Here is a 21,625-nt window from a genome sequence, read left to right on the forward strand (position 1 = left end):
GCGTGTTACTGCAGTGCTGAACATAAAGTGAATGAAGATGTTGTTGGTAGTGGACTGTTCGCGATGTGTCGCCACGGCAGCGGTATGTTTACACGACTGGGGAAAGACCGAAAAGCCGGCCGAAGTGGCCGTGCGGTTCTAGGCACTACAGTCTGGAACCGCGCGACCGCTACGGTCGCAGGTTCGAATCCTGCCTCGGGCATGGATGTGTGTGATGTCCTTAGATTAGTTAGGTTTAATTAGTTCTAAGTTCTAGGCGACTGATGACCTCAGGAGTTAAGTCGCATAGTGCTCAGAGCCATTAGAGCTATTTGAAAGACCGCAAATCATGCCAGTAGTAAACACCATCCAGTATATGGGCTCTAATCAGATAATTCATGAAGTGCATAGATCAATGAGACTTCTAGTTTCGTAGATTACATTTTACGATAGTATTCCAAACTTTTGTTGAGGATTGTAGATAGACGTGTTTTTTATTCTTTGAAGATGAATAAATTAAGTTAAAGGACGTCATCTTTTATTTGACAGGAATTATACCATCTTTTATGACAAATTTCTTTATTAAATAATTCCAGTTACGCCAAGTGAACTTAGGCAGTAGCTTAATATTTTTAGTGGTCGTACCTGAAGTAAATCTCTCACCCTATAATCCGATAGACAAACAGTTCGTTCTACTGAACCTTTACCACTCTACATAACACTTTGTTCGCAGGGCAACCACAGCCGAAATATTCCGCGCTGAATGAAAGGATCGTTGCTACTCTTAAAAATATTTATTCAAATACAGATCGGTTTCGCAAACTATATTTTTATGACCAGGTGTTTATCTGTATACAAATGTATAAAACAACATATTAGAAATTTGACAATGTCAGGTAATGGAAAATAAAAGCGGTTAGGTTTGTGTCTACTTACAGGCAATCCCTAGAAGCGATCTGTTTAAAAGCCGGAAAAAGCACGTTACCCAACATTTTCACCAAGGTATTTGTAATTTCTAACTCGCAAATGTGCGGACAGTAAACGTAAACAAGTATCCGATAAAAACTTAAAAAACGGGAACAGAATGGATATTAAATTAATAATTTATAAAGATATTCTGCAAAGAACCGCGTCTGAAATGTTGATGGAGAAACAACTGTTAGAATAATGTCACACGTTACCTCCAATGTAGGCAGTCTGGGGAGGAAGCGTTTCTGTTGTCGATATTACACTTAACCGTAAGCTGCAGCGTGGCCTACGCGAAGAGTCACGCACGCACATTGTGACAAACAAGGTGTAACAAGGTAGTTGGTGGCAGACTGTGTATTTTTGAAAACAACTTGTAATTATGATAAACAATACATTCTGTTTTTGAGTCACTTATGCCCAAATTAGCATTACAATTAATTTCGAAACATTTTCAGATACTGTGCAAATATTTATTCAATGTAAGGATATTAATAACCCATAGAAACTCCGATAATATCTGAAAACGTTTCGAAATTAATTGTAGCACTAATCTGGACGTAAATAGCTCAAAAACAAAATGTACTATTTCTGATTGTTACAGGTATTTTTAAAAATACACAAACAGTCCCCAACATTTCAATCGGAGTGATGAGTTACACCTTGTTTGCGACAATGCATGTGCACGGCTTACCGCGTAGTCCATGTTGCAGCTTACGGTTAAGTTTAACATCGGCAACAGAAATGCTTCCTCCCCACGGTGTCTATACTAGAGGTAAAATGTGGCATTATTCTAACAGTTGTTTCTCCATCAAAATTTCAAACGCGGTTCTTTTGTAGAATATTTTTATAAATTATTAATTTAATACCCACTACGTTCCCGCTATTTACATTTTCATCAGGTCCTTGTTTAGTTTTAGGGTGGCCTTGGCCCTCTTTATTCTACTGGGTGATAAAAAAGTCAGTATAAATTTGAAAACTTAATAAACCACGGAATAATGTAGATAGAGAGGTAAAAATTGACACACATGCTTGGAATGACATGGGGTTTTATTAGAACAAGAAAAAAAAAACAAAGTTCACAAAATGTCCGACAGATGGCGCTGGACTGCAGGTAACTGCTACCGTGACGGGTGAGAGGTACGCCGATATGTTGCAGAATCGCATCATCCCCAGCCTGACTGATAAACACCTGCTGGAACGTACGATGTTTATGCAGGATGGCGTTCCACCCCATATTGCTAGACGCGTGAAAGATCTCTTGCGCGCGTCGTTTGGTGATGATCGTGTGGCCGGCCGGAGTGGCCGTGCGGTTCTAGGCGCTCCAATCTGGAACCGAGCGACCGCTACGGTCGCAGGTTCGAATCTTGCCTCGGGCATGGATTTGTGTGATGTCCTTAGGTTAGTTAGGTTTAATTAGTTCTAAGTTCTAGGCGACTGATGACCTCAGAAGTTAAGTCCCATAGTGCTCAGAGCCATTTGAACCATTTTTGATGATCGTGTGCTCAGCCGCCACTTTCGTCATGCTTGGTCTCCCAGGTCCCCAGACCTCAGTCCGTGCGATTATTGGCTTTGGGGTTACCTGAAGTCGCAAGTGTATCGTGATCGACCCACATCTCTAGGGATGCTGAAAGACAACATCCGTCGCCAATGCGTCACCATAACTCCGGACATGCTTTACAGTGCTGTTTACAATATTATTCCTCGTCTACAGCTATTATTGAGGAACGATGGTGGACATATTGAGCATGTCCTGTAAAGAACATCATCTTTGCTTTGTCTTACTTTGTTATGCTAATTATTGCTATTCTGATCAGATGAAGCGCCATCTGTAGGACATTTTTTGAATGTTTGTATTTTGTTTTGGTTCTAATAAAACCCCATGTTCTTCCAAGCATGTGTGTCAATTTGTACCTCTCTATCTACATTATTCCGTGATTTATTCAGTTTTCAAATTTATACTGACTTTTTGATCACCTGTATTTGTGGAAGTTCGCACTTTTGCGAGTTAGAAATTATAAATACCCTGATGAGAATGTTGGGTAATGCGTTTTTCCCGGCTTTTAAACAGATCGCTTCTATGGATTGATTGTAAGTAGACACAAACCTAGTCGCTTTTATTTTTCATTACCTGCCATTGCCATAATTCTGATAAGTTGCTTCATACATTTGTATGCAGATAAACAGCTGAAGATGGAAATATAGTTTGCGAGACCGGTCGTCTATCTGAATGAAAATTTTTAATAGTAGCAGCGACCTTCTTAAACCACTCCACTATTGTGATGTAATTCGACACGGCACGAGTAGTGAGAAAACTAGACAGTTAGAACTAACCATGAACGCTTGTGGGCGTTACATCTGCAACATTTGTCTACCTTGCCGTGTCAGTGCTTGATGCGCTAAGTTAGAGTGGTGGGGGGGGGGGGGGGGGGGTCTGAGCACGATGGGACTTAACATCTTAGGTCATCAGTCCGCTAGAACTCAGAACTGCTTGAACATAACTAACCTAAGGACATCACACACATCCATGCCCGAGGCAGGATTCGAACCTGCGACCGTAGCGATCATGCGGTTCCGGACTGCAGCGCCTAGAACCGCATGGCCACCGCGGCCGGCAGTTAGGGTGGTGTCGGACAGCCAAGTTACGTGTCTACCTTAGGTTATGTCTGCTTCATCGGCTGCTCAGTGCACAAACACCGCAGTACATCAGAGATTAAATACCCGTCGTCTCGTCGTAACCGAAACACAAGGTCCAGCTGTGCCCATTCATAAAACAGAAGTATTGCCACACCCTTTCTGTACTGCTGCTATCCGCCTCTGGAACAAGCCGCCCTGCACGCTACGCACAATTCAGTGCCCTACTGCTCTTAACAAGAAGCCGAAGCAGTTCCTTATGGCGTCCTCATAAAATTTCCCCGAAAATTAACGTATGTGGCCAATTTCCCCTCTGTCAAACAGCGAAGCCAATGTTCCTATCTTCTCCCAGTAATGCTTCTTTCTCCTTTTCTATGAGTCACGCAACCTTCTTTTCCCTTACAGCCTATTCATTAACTGTGTGTTATCACGTTCCTATTTCTTCTCCATCTTCCACCTCTTTCTCTCGCGCCCATTGCTAATGGCGGTAATAATTAAAACACACCTTCTCGTAATTTATTGTTGTGATTATCAAGAAGGGATATAAACTGTGTGCTTCTTTGTCTGTGCTATTGTAAATTTTAATTTATAAATGTTGCGTAACCTGCGTATCTTAGATCGTGTGTAAAATGTGTACAACGCCTAATTAGGTGTAAGAGAGGACATATCACATTAAATAAATAAGTATTTATCCGATCCTTTTCTCACTCTCACATCCCAGCAACGGTTCAAACAATGCCTTTACTACGTATCACAAACAAACCCCTTCATTCAGTACCTTATCAGTTTTACTGAACGTTGTCAGCATGTGCTAGCACCTCTAATATTGCAATCCCATTTCCTCGTTAGTGTCTTTCCCACAAACGAAACACATATTTGAGGAAAGTTTGTGGTAGTGACTGATAGATTACTGAAGTTACTACAGCGAAAATAACTAGTTTTGAATCACTATGCGTGATATTTAATTTACTATTTAATGTGTTCTGTACGATGAAGTCGAAAAAAAGAAAAAAAATAAGTACACCGGGTGATTTGAACCTGTAACGCCAGCGTGATAGACCTGACTCTTACACGCTTAAGTACTTTCGCTGGATCGTAACATGTCTAACGTTACTAGTGTAGGGGGTACGCATAAGACTGAAACATCGATTTTCTCGTAAACTAGGGGCCGTCACTTGAAAAGAAAATATTTAACAGGTCTGATGGCGCCCTTGATAAACAAATATTAGTATCCTGTCATCGATCACAAACTACACAATTATTAAGCTATTACGACACCATTCTCCCTTCTGCTGATGCTACAGTTCTTCCTTAGACTAGCCCTTGTGTCATTCACTAACACTCTTACTGTTGTGAAATTTCATTTTGTTCGTTCCAGTTTTTCAATACGTAACTTAAATTGATGGAGAGTAATATGGACCATTATCATCAAACGAGTCAGAGATGCAGTAAATAAGATTATTATAATACTTATCGGCAGTCACAGATTCCAATTGCAGTCGCTTGATACTCGTAGATTTTTATAAAAACTGTAGGCTTTTCAAGATCGTAAAATTCGGCATGCGAATCGAAATATTTGAAAGTAACAAGAGGTGAGAGAGTGAACACTCATTAGCTAAGAGGTATAGCGTGCGTAGGGAAGATACTCACGTAGATGGTTTCGTTAGATTCCTTGCAGTCGCAGACGCCCGGCGGGCCAGGTGGTCCAGGTGGTCCACGAAGCTTCTGTAACAGAGTACGCTGATCAAATGTTTTGCACATATGTACACTTTTCTCTCTATTAACAGAGGTTGGTGTATATACAGGGTAAGCCGAACTCAAATGAAGCTGTTCGGAGATATTTTCTGAGTGTGTTGATATAAAGGACCCACGGTCTTGATGATTACACAGGAACTCGACTTGCGCCATAGGGTGGTGGGGTTTCGGATTCCGCTGGATAGGTCAGGAGTCCACTACACACAGCAGGCGGCTACACGGGTGGCAGGGGTTGTGTGGTGTGGACTGGGCGGTTTTTTAGGTTAGATGGCCTCGGGCAAGTACAGAAAGGGCAACAGCCTCAAAGGGTGCGGGGCAAAGTCAGGACATGCGGGGACCAAGCAGCAATCGGTATTGTAATTGTAAACTGTCGAAGCTGCGTTGGTAAAGTACCGGAACTTCAAGCGCTGATAGAAAGCACCGAAGCTGAAATCGTTATTGGTATGGAAAGCTGGCTGAAGCCAGAGATAAATTCTGCCGAAATTTTAAAAAAGGCACAGACGGTGTTTAGAAAGGATAGATTGCATACAACCGGTGGCGGCGTGTTTGTCTCTGTTAGTAGTAGCTTATCCTGTAGTGAAATAGAAGTGGATAGTTCTTGTGAATTATTATGGGTGGAGGTTACACTCAACAATCGAGCTAGGTTAATAATTGGCTCCTTTTACCGACCTTCCGGTTCAGCAGCATTAGTGGCAGAACAACTGAGAGAAAATCTGGAATACATTTAACATAAATTTCTTCGGCATGTTATTGTGTTAGGTGGAGATTTCAGTGTACCAGATGTAGACTGGGACACTCAGATGTTTAGGACGGGTGGTAGGAACAGAGCATCGAGTGACATTATACTGAGTGCACTATCCGAAAATTACCTCGAGAATTAAACACAGAACTGACTCGTGGAGATAACATCTTGGACCTACTGATAACAAACAAACCCGAACATTTCGACTCTGTAAGCGCAAAACAGGGAATCAATGATCATAAGGCCGTTGCAGCATCCCTGAATATGGGAGTAAATAGGAATATAAAGAAAGGGAGGAAGGTTTATCTGTTTAGTAAGAGTAATAGGAGGCAGATTTCAGACTACCTAACAGATCAAAACGAAAATTTCTGTTCCACACTGACAATGTTGAGTGTTTATGGATAAAGTTCATGGCAATCGTAAAATGCGTTTTAGACAGGTACGTGCCGAGTAAAACTGTGAGAGACGGGAAAAACCCACCGTGGTTCAATAACAAAGTTAGGAAACTACTGCGAATGCGCCGCGCGCTCTAAAGCGCTGCAGTCATGGACTGTGCGGCTGGTCCCGGCGGAGATTTGAGTCCTCCCTCGGGCATGGATGTGTGTTTGTCCTTAGGATAGTTTAGGTTAAGTAGTGTGTAAGCTTAGGGACTGATGACCTCAGCAGTTAAATCCCATAAGATTTCACTCACATTTGAACTTTTTTTTTACTGCGAAAGCAAAGAGAGCTTCACTGCAAATTTAAACGCAGCCAAAACCTGTCAGACAAACAGAAGCTAAACGATGTCAAAGTTAGCGTAAGGAGGGCTATACGTGAAGCGTTCAGTAAATTCGAAAGTAAAATTCTATGTACCGACTCGACAGAAAATCCTAGGAAGTTCTGGTCTTACGTTAAATCAGTAAGTGGATCGAAACAGCATTTCCAGACACTCTGGGATGTTAATGGCATTTAAACAGAGAAATACATGAAGCTGAAATACTAAACACCTTTTTCCAAAGCTGTTTCACAGAGGAAGACCGCACTGCAGTTCCTTCTCTAAATCACCGCACGAACGAAATGGCTGACATCGAAATAAGTGTCCAAGGAATAGAAAAGCAACTGAAATCACTCAACAGAGGAAAGTCCACTGGACCTGACGGGATACCAGTTCGATTCTACACAGAGTACGCGAAAGAACTTGCCCCCCTTCTAACAGCCGTGTACTGCAAGTCTCTAGAGGAACGGAAGCTTCCAAATGATTTGAAAAGTGCACAGGTAGTTCCAGTTTTCAAGAAGGGTCGTAGAGCAGATGCCTAAAACTATAGGCTTATATCTGTGACATCGATCTGTTGTAGAATTTTAGAACATGTTTTTTGCTCGCGTATCATGTCATTTCTGGAAACCCTGAATCTACTCTGTAGGAATCAACGTGGATTCCGGAAACAGCGATCGTGTGGGACCCAACTAGCTTTATTTGTTCATGAGACCCAGAAAATATTAGATCAGGCTCCCAGGTAGATGCCATTTTCCTTGACTTCCGGAAGGCGTTCGATACTGTTCCGCACTGTCGCCTGATAAACAAAGTAAGAGCCTACGGAATATCACACCAGCTGTGTGGCTGGATTGAAGAGTTTTTAGCAAACAGAACACAGCATGTTGTAATCAATGGAGAGACGTCTACAGACGTTAAAGTAACCTCTGGCGTGCCACAGGGGAGTGTTATGGGACCATTGCTTTTCACAATATATATAAATGACCTAGTAGATAGTGTCGGAAGTTCATGCGGCTTTTCGCGGATGATGCTGTAGTATACAGAGAAGTTGCAGCATTAGAAAATTGTAGCGAAATGCAGGAAGATCTGCAGCGGATAGGCACTTGGTGCAGGGAGTGGCAACTGACCCTTAACATAGACAAATGTAATGTATTGCGAATACATAGAAATAAGGATCCTTTATTGTATGATTATATGATAGCGGAACAAACACTGGTAGCAGTTACTTCTGTAAAATATCTGGTAGTATGCGTACGGATCGATTTGAAGTGGAATGATCATATAAAATTAATTGTTGGTATGGCGGGTGCCATGTTGAGATTCATTGGGAGAGTCCTTAGAAAATGTAGTCCATCAACAAAGGAGGTGGCTTACAAAACACTCGGTCGACCTATACTTGAGTATTGTTCATCTGTGCGGGATCCGTACCAGGTCGGATTGACAGAGGAGATAGAGAAGATCCAAAGAAGAGCGGCGCGTTTCGTCACAGGGTTATTTGGTAAGCGTGATAACGTTAGGGAGATGTTTAGCAAACTCAAGTGGCAGACTCTGCTAGGGAGGCGCTCTGCATCGCGGTGTAGCTTGCTCGCCAGGTTTCGAGAGGGTGCGTATTGGATGAGGTATCGAATATATTGCTTCCCCCTACTTATACCTCCAGAGGAGATCAAGAATGTAAAATTAGAGAGATTAGAGCGCGCACGGAGGCTTTCAGACAGTCGTTCTTCCCGCGAACCATACGCGACTGGAACAGGAAAGGGAGGTAATGACAGTGGCACGTAAAGTGCCCTCCGGCACACACCGTTGGGTGGCTTGCGGAGTATAAATGTAGATGTAGATGTAGATGAGGGTGACGTGTAAAAGATGTTAAAATAGTGTATGTAATTGCATCCAAAACAGTAAGCACACCAGAGATGCAAAATAGGACGGAAAAACTAAGTACAAGACATATAGCAGTACTACTCTCGGAAAACGTGTTTAATAATCAATAACTATTTAAGCAAATGGTCGCAGCTACCCTGCAGAAGACAAACTTTCAAACCATGGAGGGAAGGCGACGTTCTTTTCGAGAGGCACTATTAAAGAAATTTTGAGAACTGCATTTGACACCAGTTGCAGAACGATTCTACTGCCGCCAACGTACGTTTAGCGTAGGGGTCACGAAGATAAGAGAACTTAGGGATCGTGTAGAGGCTTGTACACAGTCGTGTAAGCTCGCTCTATTTGCGAGTGGAACAGCAAAGGAGATGACTGGTAGTGGTACACGCTGCCCTCTGCCATGCACCGTACGGTAGCTTGGGAATATAAACTTAGATGTAGACGTAGATAAAAAGTCATAAAAGCAAGCCGACATATACAACTATACTTACCCAGTTAAGCAACTTCAGGTGAGAAATCAGAGCAAAATGAAAAAAGCCCATGCGTTATAGTTCTTAGGCCTGAAATAAACAACCGTGAGCGTCATATAGCTTTCTTACAGGAATAAATCGAGACCCGAAGATGATGACACAAACGTGTTAAAACATGTCTGGGTGCATAGAAAAAAGAAATACATTGTGTTTTGCAGAAGGCAGGGTGAAACAAATAAACAAATTTGTTCCAGTCGCTGTAGACGTAGGCGTAAAAGCAGACATATAGCTGCAGGGTTGTAGCCTCTCCCCGATGTTATTCAATCTGTATATTGAGCAAGCAGTAAGGTTCGCCGATGACATTGTAATTTTGTCAGAGACAGCAAAGGACTTGGATGAGCAGTTGAACGGAATGGACAGCGTCTTGAAAGGAGGATATAAGATGAACATCAACAAAAGCAAAACAAGGATAATGGAATATAGTCAAGTTAACTTGGGTGATGCTGAGGGAATTAGATTAGGAAATGAGACGCTTAAAGTAGTAAACGAGTTTTGCTATTTGGGGAGCAAAATAACTGATGATGGTCGAAGTAGAGAGGACATAAAATGTAGACTGGCAATGGCAAGGAAAGCGTTTCTGAAGAAGATAAATTTGTTAACATCGAGCATAGATTTAAGTGTCAGGAAGTCGTTTCTGAAAGTATTTGTATGTTGACGAACAATAGTTTAGACAAGAAGAGAATAGAAGCTTTCGAAATGTGGTGCTACAGAAGAATGCTGAAGATTAGATGGGTAGATCACATAACTAATGAGGAGGTATTGAATAGAATTGGAGAGAAGAGAAATTTGTGGCACAACTTGACTAGGAGAAGGGATCGGTTGGTAGGGCATATTCTGAGTCATCAAGGGATCACCAATTTGGTATTGGAGGGCAGCGTGGAGGGTAAAAATCGTAGAGGGACACCAAGAGATGAATACACTAAGCAGATTCAGAAGGTTGCAGTAGGTACTGGGAGATGAAGCAGCTTGCACAGGATAGAGTAGCATGGAGAGCTGCATCAAACCAGTCTCAGGACTGAAGACGACAACAACAAGAATAGCTGCCGACAGCTCCCCAACTCCAAAATGCGAGGATAAAAAGAGAGCAGACCATGCTGGCACTCACCTCAAGATCCAGCTCTGGAACGGGGCCCGGTGGTCCCTGTGGTCCAGGCGGACCTGGAGGGCCCTGAATCGACTCCCCTGGTGGACCCTGTAACAAGAACCACACACTATGCATGCAGATTCCTTTAGTACTGTCTGCTGGTCCTGTAACTACAAATATTTAATATCTAGAACATAGTAATCTTACACTACAGGGGAAGTCTCTCGGTTCGAATCGGAATTCTCTATTCCAGTTGCATTTAGAAGTTTTACGTACCACTGTGACTCGGGTGGTGAGAGCATTCGATTGCATTACGCTTAGTTTGCACACTATCTACATGAGGTTCTTCAACAAAATGCATGAAGCAATATGCGGAAGCATAGTAGTCACTTCTGGAACAGCAACGTCTGGACAATCGTCAGAATCACATTCTTGAGCCACAAAATCAAACTCCACTTGAATTACATTTCTGAATTCATCAACATGTGATGGAGTATTTTACTCAATCACTTGCAGGGATATTGGAGCATATGATGATACACTGGAGCGGACGGCTTGTTGTAAATAACATTATGCATTTTCATTACGAAAATTCTGTTTCCCAGTTTAGTGTCGAAGTCACTGGAAAGAATCTTTATTGAGTCTATTATCCTTTTTGCATGTACACTGAAGCGCCACACTGGTATAGGCAAGCGTACTCAAATACAGAGATATGTAAACAGGCAGAATACGGCACTGCGGTCGGCAACGCCCGTATAAGGCATTAAGTGTCTGGTGCTGTTGTTAGATCGGTTACTGCTGCTACAATGGCAGGTTAACAAGAATTAAGTGAGTCTGAACGTGGTGTTATAGTCGGGGCACGAGCGATGGGACCAGCATCTCCGAGATAGCGAGGAAGTGGGGATTTTCCCGTACGACTATTTCACGATTGTACCGTGAATATCCGGAATTCGGTAAAACGTCAAATTGTGACATCACTGCGGGCGGAAAGAGATCCTAAAGCCGGCCGGTGTGGCCGAGCGGTTCTAGGCGCTTCAGTCTGGAACCGCGCGACCGATACGGTCGCAGTTTCGAATCCTGCCTCGGGCATGGATGTGTGTGATATCCTTAGGTTAGTTAGGTTTACGTAGTTCTAAGTTCAAGGGGACTGATGACCTCAGAAGTTAAGTCCCACAGTGCTCAGAGCTATTTGAACCATTTGAGATCCTAAAAGAACGGTACCAACGACGACTGAAGAGAATCATTCAGCGTGACAGAAGTGCAACCCTTCCGCAAATTGCTACAGATTTGAATGCTGAGCCTTCAACAGGTGTCAGCGTGCGAACCAATCAACGTAACATCAACGACATTGGCTTTCGGAGCTGAAAGCCCAATCTTGTATCCTTGATGACTGCACGACACAAAGCATTACTCCTCGCCCGGGCCCCTCAACACCGACATTGGACTGTTGATGATTGGAAACATGTTGCCTGGTGGGACGAGTCTCGTTTAAAATTGTATCGTGCGGATGAACGCGTACGGGTATAGGTATGAAGACAACCTCATGAATCCACGGCCCCTGCATGTCTGCAGTGGAGTGTTCAAGCCGGTGGAGGCTCTGTAATGGTGTGGGACGTGTGCACTTGAAGTGATATAGCACCCATGATACGTCTAGAAACGACTGTGACAGGTGACACGTATGTAAGCATCCTGTCTGATCACCTGCATCCATTCATGTTCATTGTGCGTTCCGACGGACTTGGGCAATTCCAGCAGGACAATGCGACACCCACACGTCCAGAATTGCTACAGAGTGGCTCCAAGAACACTCTTCTGAGTTTAAACACTTCCGTTGGCCACCAACCCCCCCCCCCCCCCCCCCCCCGGAAACAGACATTATTGAGCATGCCCGTGACGTCTTTCAACGTGTTGTTCGGAAGGCATCTCCACCCCATCGTACTCTTACGGATTTATGGAGAGCCCTGCAGGATTCATGATGTCAATTCCCTCCAGCACTGCTTCAGACATTAGTCGTCTGCGGCACTTCTGCATGCTCGTGGTGGCCCCACACGATATTAGGCAGGTGTATCAGTACCAGTTTCTTTAGCTCTTCAGAGTATTTTAACTTGTATATCGCCGGCCGAAGTGGCCGTGCGGTTAAAGGCGCTGCAGTCTGGAACCGCAAGACCGCTACGGTCGCAGGTTCGAATCCTACCTCGGGCATGGATGTTTGTGATGTCCTTAGGTTAGTTAGGTTTAACTAGTTCTAAGTTCTAGGGGACTAATGACCTCAGAAGTTGAGTCCCATAGTGCTCAGAGCCATTTGAACCATTTTTTTTGAACTTGTATATCATAACATTTAAAATTATACGAACAGTAATGGTTTCGTTCATTTTTGCTGTTTGTGTATAACAATACGGACACACGACACTAAACACGTGACTGCTTGTTGAGATAACTGACTGACTGGCGTTTTAACGCTACCACCACTCTTCCAAGACTGCAAGCGCTATTGTGTACAGAACAAGTGCAATACAATCACACGTCGTCGCTGACGTGGTTGGAAATGTTTAAATACAAATATACCCGGCGTGTCTACGCCATGTGTAGACACCAGACTCACTTGTAGGTGTCGGAGACAACACCCTCGACTTGAAGCAGCTGTTCTCGTAAACGATATCGAAGCCCACAGGACATTAGATTAGTCACCGCTAGAAGACGTAAAGTCAGTAACGTGTAACATAACATCTGTCTCTGATGACGCCTGAAATTCGTTTAGGAAGAGAGTCGACAAGGTTTCTCAGCTATGTCATAGCCAACTGATGATGAAATTCCGGACAGCTTTAAAAGTGTGGAGAACTCGAGTGATATCAGAATGAGATTTTCACTCTGCAGCGGAGTGTGCACTGATATGAAACTTTCTGGCAGATTAAAACTGTGTGCCGGACCGAGACTCGGACTCGGGACCTTTGCCTTTCGCGGGCAAGTCCTCTGCCACCTGAGCTACCCAAGCACGACTCAAACCCCGTCCTCACAGCCTTACTTCTGCCAGTATCTCGTCTCCTACCTCCCAAACTTTACAGAAGCTCTCCTGCGATACTGGCAGAAGTAAGGCTGTGAGGACGGGGTTTGAGTCGTGCTTGGGTAGCTCACTTGGCAGAGCACTTGCCCGCGAAAGGCAAAGGTCCCGAGTTCGAGTCTCGGTGCGGCATGCAGTTTTAATCTACCAGGAAGTTCAACTCGAGTGATATGTTTCACCCGTTCTTCCAAATAGTCGCAGACTTTTCAATGGGATTAAGAACCGGAGATTTAGTGGGCCAGTCGACGTGCGACAGTGTTCGTCAAACCAGGACATATGCTTGTAGCTCTGTGGATACGGCTTTTGTCATCTTGGAAGACGGGAGTGTCCACAGCACCCTCATGAGAATGTTGCAATGAACATTATAGTTCATCAAGATGCGACATGGTCGCGAATTGAACAGTGACCCAAGTGTAGAACAAATTTCCTATACATCACGTCTATGGTCACAAGCTGATCGTAGGTTGTGTAACAAACATGAACAGCATAGACACAGAAGTGACGACACTTTCTGTAGGACCTGACCACCATTTTGCAGGACAATACCCAAGCACGTACAGTGCAAGCTGTTACTGATTTGTTTGGGGGTGGGGGGGGGGGGTTGGGTTGTTTGGGGGAAGAGACCAAACAGCGAGGTCATCGGTCTCATCGGATTAGGGAAGGACGGGGAAGGTAGTCGGCCGTGCCCTTTCAGAGGAACCATCCCGGCATTTGCCTAGAGCGATTTAGGGAAATCACGGAAAACCTAAATCTGGATGGCCGGACGCGGGATTGAACCGTCGTCCTCCCGAATGCGAGTCCAGTGTGCTAACCACTGCGCCACCTCGCTCGGTCTGATTTGTTTGACTGATGGGGCTAGTAAGTGCTGTACCACCTACTGCACTCCCATGACGTAAGCCCTCGTAAGTTCAACTCGATTTCTAAACTGGAGGAAACACTTCACGGCATTCGCTTCAGAACTGCTACAATTTCGCCGGGCAATAGACCGCTCCGCTCGAACTGTCAACACAACTGGCACTGCTAAGAGTATCCTTCGACTTCCACATTGCTGGCAACGGGTTATACACAATGCTGGTGACTACTATGAAGGTCAGTAAAACTTTGAAACACTTATCTATTTTTTACGAGCTGTAAATAAATAGTTGCCACTTTTAAAGTTCCAACCCTCGTATATATACCGGGTGATCAAAAAGTCAGTATAAATTTGAAAACTTAATAAACCACGGAATAATGTAGATAGAGAGGTAAAAATTGACACACATGCTTGGAATGACATGGGGTTTTATTAGAACCAAAAAAGCACCCCGTATTGCTAGACGCGTGAAAGATCTCTAGCGCGCGTCGTTTGGTGGTGATCGTGTGATCAGCCGCCACTTTCGTCATGCTTGGCCTCCCAGGTCTCCAGACCTCAGTCCGTGCGATTATTGACTTTGGGGTTACCTGAAGTCGCAAGTGTATCGTGATCGACCGACATCTCTAGGGGTGCTGAAAGACAACATCCGACGCCAATGCCTCACCATAACTCCGGACATGCTTTACAGTGCTGTTCACAACATTATTCCTCGACTGCAGCTATTGTTGAGGAATGATGGTGGACATATTGAGCATTTCCTGTAAAGAACATCATCTTTGCTTTGTCTTACTTTGTTATGCTAATTATTGCTGTTATGATCAGATAAAGCGCCATCTGTCGGACAATTTTTGAACGTTTGTATTTTTTCGGTTCTAATAAAACCCCATGTCATTCCAAGCATGCGCGTCAATTTGTACCTCTCTATCTACATTATTCCGTGATTTATTCAGTTTTCAGATTTATACTGAATTTTTGATCACCTGGTATTTGAAGATACTGAGGCTGATTTTGTGTTTAACATTTGACGATGCCACTACAGCTTCCAATATATTAGGACGTGTTTTTATAAAACAGATCTGAAGATGGTCATCAGAGACCGAAACCGGTAGTGTGATGACAAAAACGTTTGTGACCATAGACGTGAAATAAGGGAAATTAATTCATTGTAGTTCATGTTCACGCTAACCTGAATGTATGAAATGTATCCCTGAAACATCACGGAACCAGCCCCGGACTGAACCACTCCCTCGTCGCACTTCAGGTTGTATGCCTCATTAGACCGTCGAAGGACTCGACGCCTTGGGTCATTTGATGAGGGCCAAACTGCAGCTCGTCGCACCACACTATACGTCTCCAATCACCTACTGTCCAGTTTCTATGTTGTTTGGCGTCCTGAAGATCGGTAGCTTTAAGCGCCGTTGTGAGCAATGGCCTTTTGCGAGAAAACCAACCCCAAATGTCCATATTATGTAGTTACCTCTGCAATGTTGGCCCAAAAATTGGTTGACATTAACCTGCATTCGTTTAATGACAGCAGCAATCAGCGCAGGAACTGAAACCAAATGCCGTTCCAAGTCGGTTAGAATCTTTCTGCGACCACTATTCTTACGCCGTGTTACGCGATTCATTCCATCATGCTTTATAGACATTTCAGAAAGTCCTCGGTGATATACCAGAAAATAGGGCAACTTCACTCACGATCTGGCTATGGGCACCTCCTAAAACGATAGCTTCTGTTTCCACGTCGACGTCTCTTGCTGGCAGACAAGAAATATATGAGAAAGGTAATAGAGCTGATTTTTTATCTAACAAAGTTTTTATTTTTTTCAAACAACAATATTGTCCCATTCAAAGTAGTTCCCTTCGAGAGCTACACACCGGCAGAATCATTGTTCGCAGTGTTGGTAGAAGCGCTGAAAGCCTTCAGCTTTTAGGACCTTTAAGTATGTCGGTCACATTCTTTTGAATTTCCTCCAGAGCCCCAAAATGACTTTCTTTTAAGACAGTTTTCAATTTCTGGAAAAGAAAAGTCACAAGGACCCAAATCAGTTGAACAGGAGGCTTTGGAACAACAGGAGTGCCTTTTGAGGTCAAAAATTCCGTGACGGAACTGGCTGTTTGAGATGAGGCCTTGTCATTTTATGCACAATGCCCCTACGGTTCAAAAACCAAATCAGCAGTGTTTTGATCTTTGATCAGTGTAACAACCACTATTGTTAATCGAACATATCATTATCCGCTTCCTAAAACTATCAGTAAATGAAATAAATACGTCGTTAACTTCTTGGAATGGAGAGAGGCAATCTCGTCGTAATGTAGCACACCAGGAGGTCGTCTTATAAACCCAAAAGTTAATTATTTCTTTTCCTATGCTTTCTAAAAACAGTCTTTCTAGCAGTTGGAACTGTAATGAATAAAAACTATGAAAATATATTCCTCGATTATGTACGACACAGCAAAGCTGGGAAGACCACCTTCGATGATACACCAAAAAACAGGGCGACTGCACTTTCGATGAAAATTTCATTCTTCTGTAAGCTTTGATGTACTCACCGGAGGGCCAGCATCGCCTTTTTCTCCTGGCGGTCCCGGAATCGGAATCTCTGAAACATAAACCGATTGACTGAAATTGAGTTTTTTTCTAAACTCAAGAATAAGTTTGATACAATTTTTTCATTAAATAATGGAAACGTTGGACAGGTACATTTAACAGTCATAGCTGTAAAGGAGTTTCTGGTAAGTTAGAAACTAAGTAGACAGATACATATTTCTACAACACTTTCAGTTATTCAGCTGAAAAAAAAAAAAAAAAACGAATTTCCGTCTGTAAATACACACATCAAAATTAGTTTTACATCACTTCGGTTCCGGGAGTTCCGGAACCTGTACAGAAAACTGGAACAGAGATCAATATAAACTTTTTATTGATCATGAAAACCACACATTGCATGTTGTTTCACCATGCCGCGAGACCTTCAGAGGTAATGGTCCAGATTGCTGTACACACCGGTACTTCTAATGCCCAGTAGCACGTCCTCTTGCGTTGATACATACCTGTATTCGTCGTGGCATACTATCCACAAGTTCATCAACGCACTGTTGGTCCAGATTGTCCCACTCCTCAACGGCGATTCGACGTAGAGCCCTCAGAGTGGTTGGTGGGTCACGTCGTCCATAAACAGCCCTTTTCTATCTATCCCACGCATGTTCCATAGGGTTCATGTCCGGAGAACATGCTGGCCATTCTAGTCGAGCGATGTCGTTATTCTGAAGGAAATCCGACGATCGTCTGGTTGAAGGCATATGTGACACTCATGGGTGAAGAGAACGTGATGCCAATCCTGAGCGGTCTATTCGGCATGTTGTTGGGCCCCTCTGCACCGCGCTGCATGGTGTCGTGGTTGCAAAGATGGACTTCGCCATGGACGTCTGGAGTGAAGTTGCGCATCATGCACCTATTACTCACAGGTTCCTCCGAGCCATAATACGTAGGTAGGGGTCATCCAGTGCAGCAGTAGCCCTTAGGTCGGCCTGTGCGAGGCATGCAGTCGACAGTTCCAGTCTCTTTGTATCTCCTCCATGTCCGAACAACATCGCTTTGGTTTACTCCGAGACGCCTGTACACTCCCCTTGTTGAGAGCCCTTCCTAGCACAAAGTAACAATGCGGACGCGATCGAACCGCGGTATTGACCGTCTATGCGTGGTTGAACTACAGACAACGCGAGCAGTGTACCTTCTTCCTGGTGAAATGAGTGTAACTGATCGGCTGTCTGACCCCCTCCGTCTAATAGGCGCTGTTCATGCATGGTTGTTTACAACTTCGGGCGAGTTTAGTGACATCTCTGAACAATCATACGGACTGTTGTCTGTGACAGAATATCCACAGCCAACGTCTGTCTTCAGGAGTTCTCAGTACCGGAGTGATACAAAACATTTTTTGATGTGTGTATAATGTCTCACTCCGCCTGACAACAACGCACAGAACGTTAATATAACCATGTGAAACTGTCAGGAAAAACTTCTTCTCTGAGATATTGTTCAACTCGCAAAACACAGTCGCACATTCTTCGAACTTGGTGAACATCAGAGAACCATTCTGCATTTTTATCGTTTAGTGGTAGGTTCGTATTGTAACATCAAGTCCAGTAACTCTTTTCAGAAAAGGACTGTCCGCGTTTTTCATTTCAATAAAGACGCAACAGGTGCCTACGCCTTGTTGCTTATGTTCGGGAGCCAGGCGTAGGACACAAACTTTGCACACATTTTTACATTCTTGAAAACATTCTGATGAGTGTCTCGAACACGTGACTAAGAAATGATCAGTTCGTTGCTCCATTGCGATTCGTGACACAATACTGGCACACTACGGTCGCACGTCCACAGATTAACACTGCCTGCTAACTGGTCGAATGAACATCTGTAGTTTGCAGTTATTAGTTCAAGCTGCCATCGTAGATGCTGTGCTGACATCGCTTATATGCCAGGAATAAAACCAGTCACGGAACTTTTTGGACGGACAGTGTGTATACAAAACCACATCAGAGACTGTGCCCACAGCCAGAGATCAAACGCCAGAGCACATCAAACTGTCCGTAGTGTAATCAGTCAGAAATCCGAGGTCTGATGAGCAGAGCCCGAAACGTGTGGTAAACTAGAGGATGAACGTCAGTCAAGGTAGACACAACACTGGCGTGACTAGACGGTGCTTATTCCGTAGTCCTTGCCAGAGGCGTTGCCTATTGGAGCCTACTAAAGCTTTGTATAGGGCGACACAGAGCCTCACACGGCACTGTCTCTGGCGGTGTCCGCAGCAGCTGCTGCAGTTAGGCACAGACGGTGCCCTTGGCTTTAACGCTCGTCCAGTCAACTGGCGATTCTTCGTGGACTGTTTTGCAGAAGTTTTTGACAAGCTTTTTATGTTTTCGAGAGTGCTAATGAATACGAATTTTCAAAATCCCACCACAATTTCAGAAACCGGTCTAAAATGAATAAAAAACAAGTCGAGTGGGACTTCTTTGAGTTTTACGATTACAATTCAGAAATGACAATTTTCGGCAAAGTTAACTATTTATGAAAATAAAGAGCATAAATTTCCTACGAATTACAGGGTGTTACAAAAAGGTACGGCCAAACTTTCAGGAAACATTCCTCACACACAAATAAAGAAAAGATGTTATGTGGACATGTGTCCGGAAACGCTTAATTTCCATGTTAGAGCTCATTTTAGTTTCGTCAGTATGTACTGTACTTCCTCGATTCACCACCAGTTGGCCCAATTGAAGGAAGGTAATGTTGACTTCGGTGCTTGTGTTGACATGCGACTCATTGCTCTACAGTACTAGCATCAAGTACATCAGTACGTAGCATCAACAGCACGGGGTAATAGCCGTGGCGCGGCACGTTTGTATCGAGACAGATTTCCAGAACGAAGGTGTCCCGACAGGAAGACGTTCGAAGCAATTGATCGGCGTCTTAGGGAGCACAGAACATTCTAGCCTATGACTCGCGACTGGGGAAGACCTAGAATGACGAGGACACTTGCAATGGACGAGGCAATACTTCGTGCAGTTGACGATAACCCTAATGTCAGCGTCAGAGAAGTTGCTGCTGTACAAGGTAACATTGACCACGTCACTGTATGGAGAGTGCTACGGGAGAACCAGTTGTTTCCGTACCATGTACAGCGTGTGCAGGCATTATCAGCAGCTGATTGGCCTCCACTGGCGCGAAATTTGAACAGACATTATCTCTCAGATGTAGAAGCACGCCTACCAACTTTCGATAATGTCGCACAGCTCTTTCTTGGTGTGGCAGTTTTTTCCCGTCAGTGTATAACGCACACTGATGATTGTGTTTTAGCCCTGCGTCACCGTGCCAGTAACGTCGCCTAACGGCAAGTCACGACGCTAACACTACTACCGGTAAATTCTGTACCGCACAGCTTCACATAATTCCTGTAACGTTGGGTAACCCATACTGTAAATAGTTCCTGTCGACACTGGCTCAAATAGCGAAAGCTTAATTGTAACCACTCTGTACAGATATACACTACTGGCCATTAAAATTGCTACACCACGACGATGACGTGCTACAGACGCGAAATTTAACCGACAGGAAGAAGATGTTGTGATATGCTAATGATTAGCTTTTCAGAGCATTCACACAAGGTTGGCGCCGGTGGTGACACCTACAACGTGCTGACATGAGGAAAGTTTTTAACCGATTTCTCATACACAAACAGCAGTTGACCAGCGTTGCGTGGTGAAATGTTGTTGTGATGCCTCGTGTAAGGAGGAGAAATGCGTACCATCACGTTTATGACTTTGATAAAGGTCGGATTGTAGCCTATCGTGACTGCGGTTTATAGTATCGCGAAATTGCTGCTCGCGTTGGTCGAGATCCAATGACTGTTAGCAGAATATGGAGTCGGTGGGTTCAGGAGGGTAATAATGAACGCCGTGCTGGATCCCAACGGCCTCGTATCACTAGCAGTCGAGATGACAGGCATCTTATCCGCATGGCTGAGTCAACAGATGGGGACGTTTGCAAGACAATAACAATCTGCACGAACAGTTCGACGACGTTTGCAGCAGCATAGACTATCAGGTCGGAGACCATGGATGCGGTTACCCTTGCCGCTGCATCACAGACAGGAGCGCCTGCGATGGTGTACTCAACGATGAACATGGGTGCACGAATGGACGAATCCAGGTTCTGTTTACAGCATCATGATGGTGGCATCCGTGTTTGGCGACATCGCGGTGAACGCACATTGGAAGCGTGTATTCGTCATCGCCGTACTGGCGTATCACCCGGCGTGATGGTATGGGCTGCCAATGGTTACACGTCTCGGTCACCTCTTGTTCACATTGACGGCACTTTGAACAGTGGCCAGCACATTCTCCAGATTTCTCACCAATTGAAAACGTCTGGTCAATGGTGGTCGAGCAACTGGCTCGTCACAATACGCCAGTCACTACTCTTGATGAACTGTGGCATCGTGTTGAAGCTGCATGGGCGGCTGTACATGTACACGCCATCCAAGCTCTGTTTGACTCAATGCCCAGGCGTATCAAGGCCGTTATTACGGCCAGAGGTGGTTATTCTGGGTACTGATTTCACAGGACTGCGTGAAAATGTAATCACATGTCAGTTGTAGTGTAATATATTTGTCCAATGAATACCCGTTTATCATCTGCATATCTTCTTGGTGTAGCAATTTTAATGGCCAGTAGTGTATGACAGATAGCCCATGGTAATTAACGTGTTGTGCTTTCAGGTGCAAGGATAATAATAATAGTAACATTAAATTTGTGCTACAGGGATACGTCACTGACATTCTGCGTCTTCGTGTGTTACATCTCATGCGACAGCATCGTGACGTCATCTCTCAACAG

The 21,625-nt window shown here is 44.1% G+C and overlaps 1 protein-coding gene across 2 annotated transcripts in view; it reads right to left on the reverse strand.

Moving 5' to 3' along the window:
* Nucleotides 1-21,625, reverse strand: part of LOC126473196 (collagen alpha-1(XVIII) chain-like) — a 646,928-nt gene that overhangs the window by 124,507 nt on the left and 500,796 nt on the right. For both annotated transcript variants that reach the window (XM_050100092.1, XM_050100091.1), the window contains exons 9-11: nucleotides 16,781-16,830; nucleotides 10,338-10,424; nucleotides 5,230-5,304 (exon numbers count right to left, since the gene is read on the reverse strand). In XM_050100092.1, coding sequence (XP_049956049.1) covers nucleotides 5,230-5,304; nucleotides 10,338-10,424; nucleotides 16,781-16,830 — 212 coding nt within the window. The remainder of the gene's footprint in view (nucleotides 1-5,229; nucleotides 5,305-10,337; nucleotides 10,425-16,780; nucleotides 16,831-21,625) is intronic.

This window comes from Schistocerca serialis, chromosome 4 (assembly GCF_023864345.2).
Source record: "Schistocerca serialis cubense isolate TAMUIC-IGC-003099 chromosome 4, iqSchSeri2.2, whole genome shotgun sequence".
NCBI classification, from domain to species: Eukaryota; Metazoa; Arthropoda; class Insecta; order Orthoptera; family Acrididae; genus Schistocerca; species Schistocerca serialis.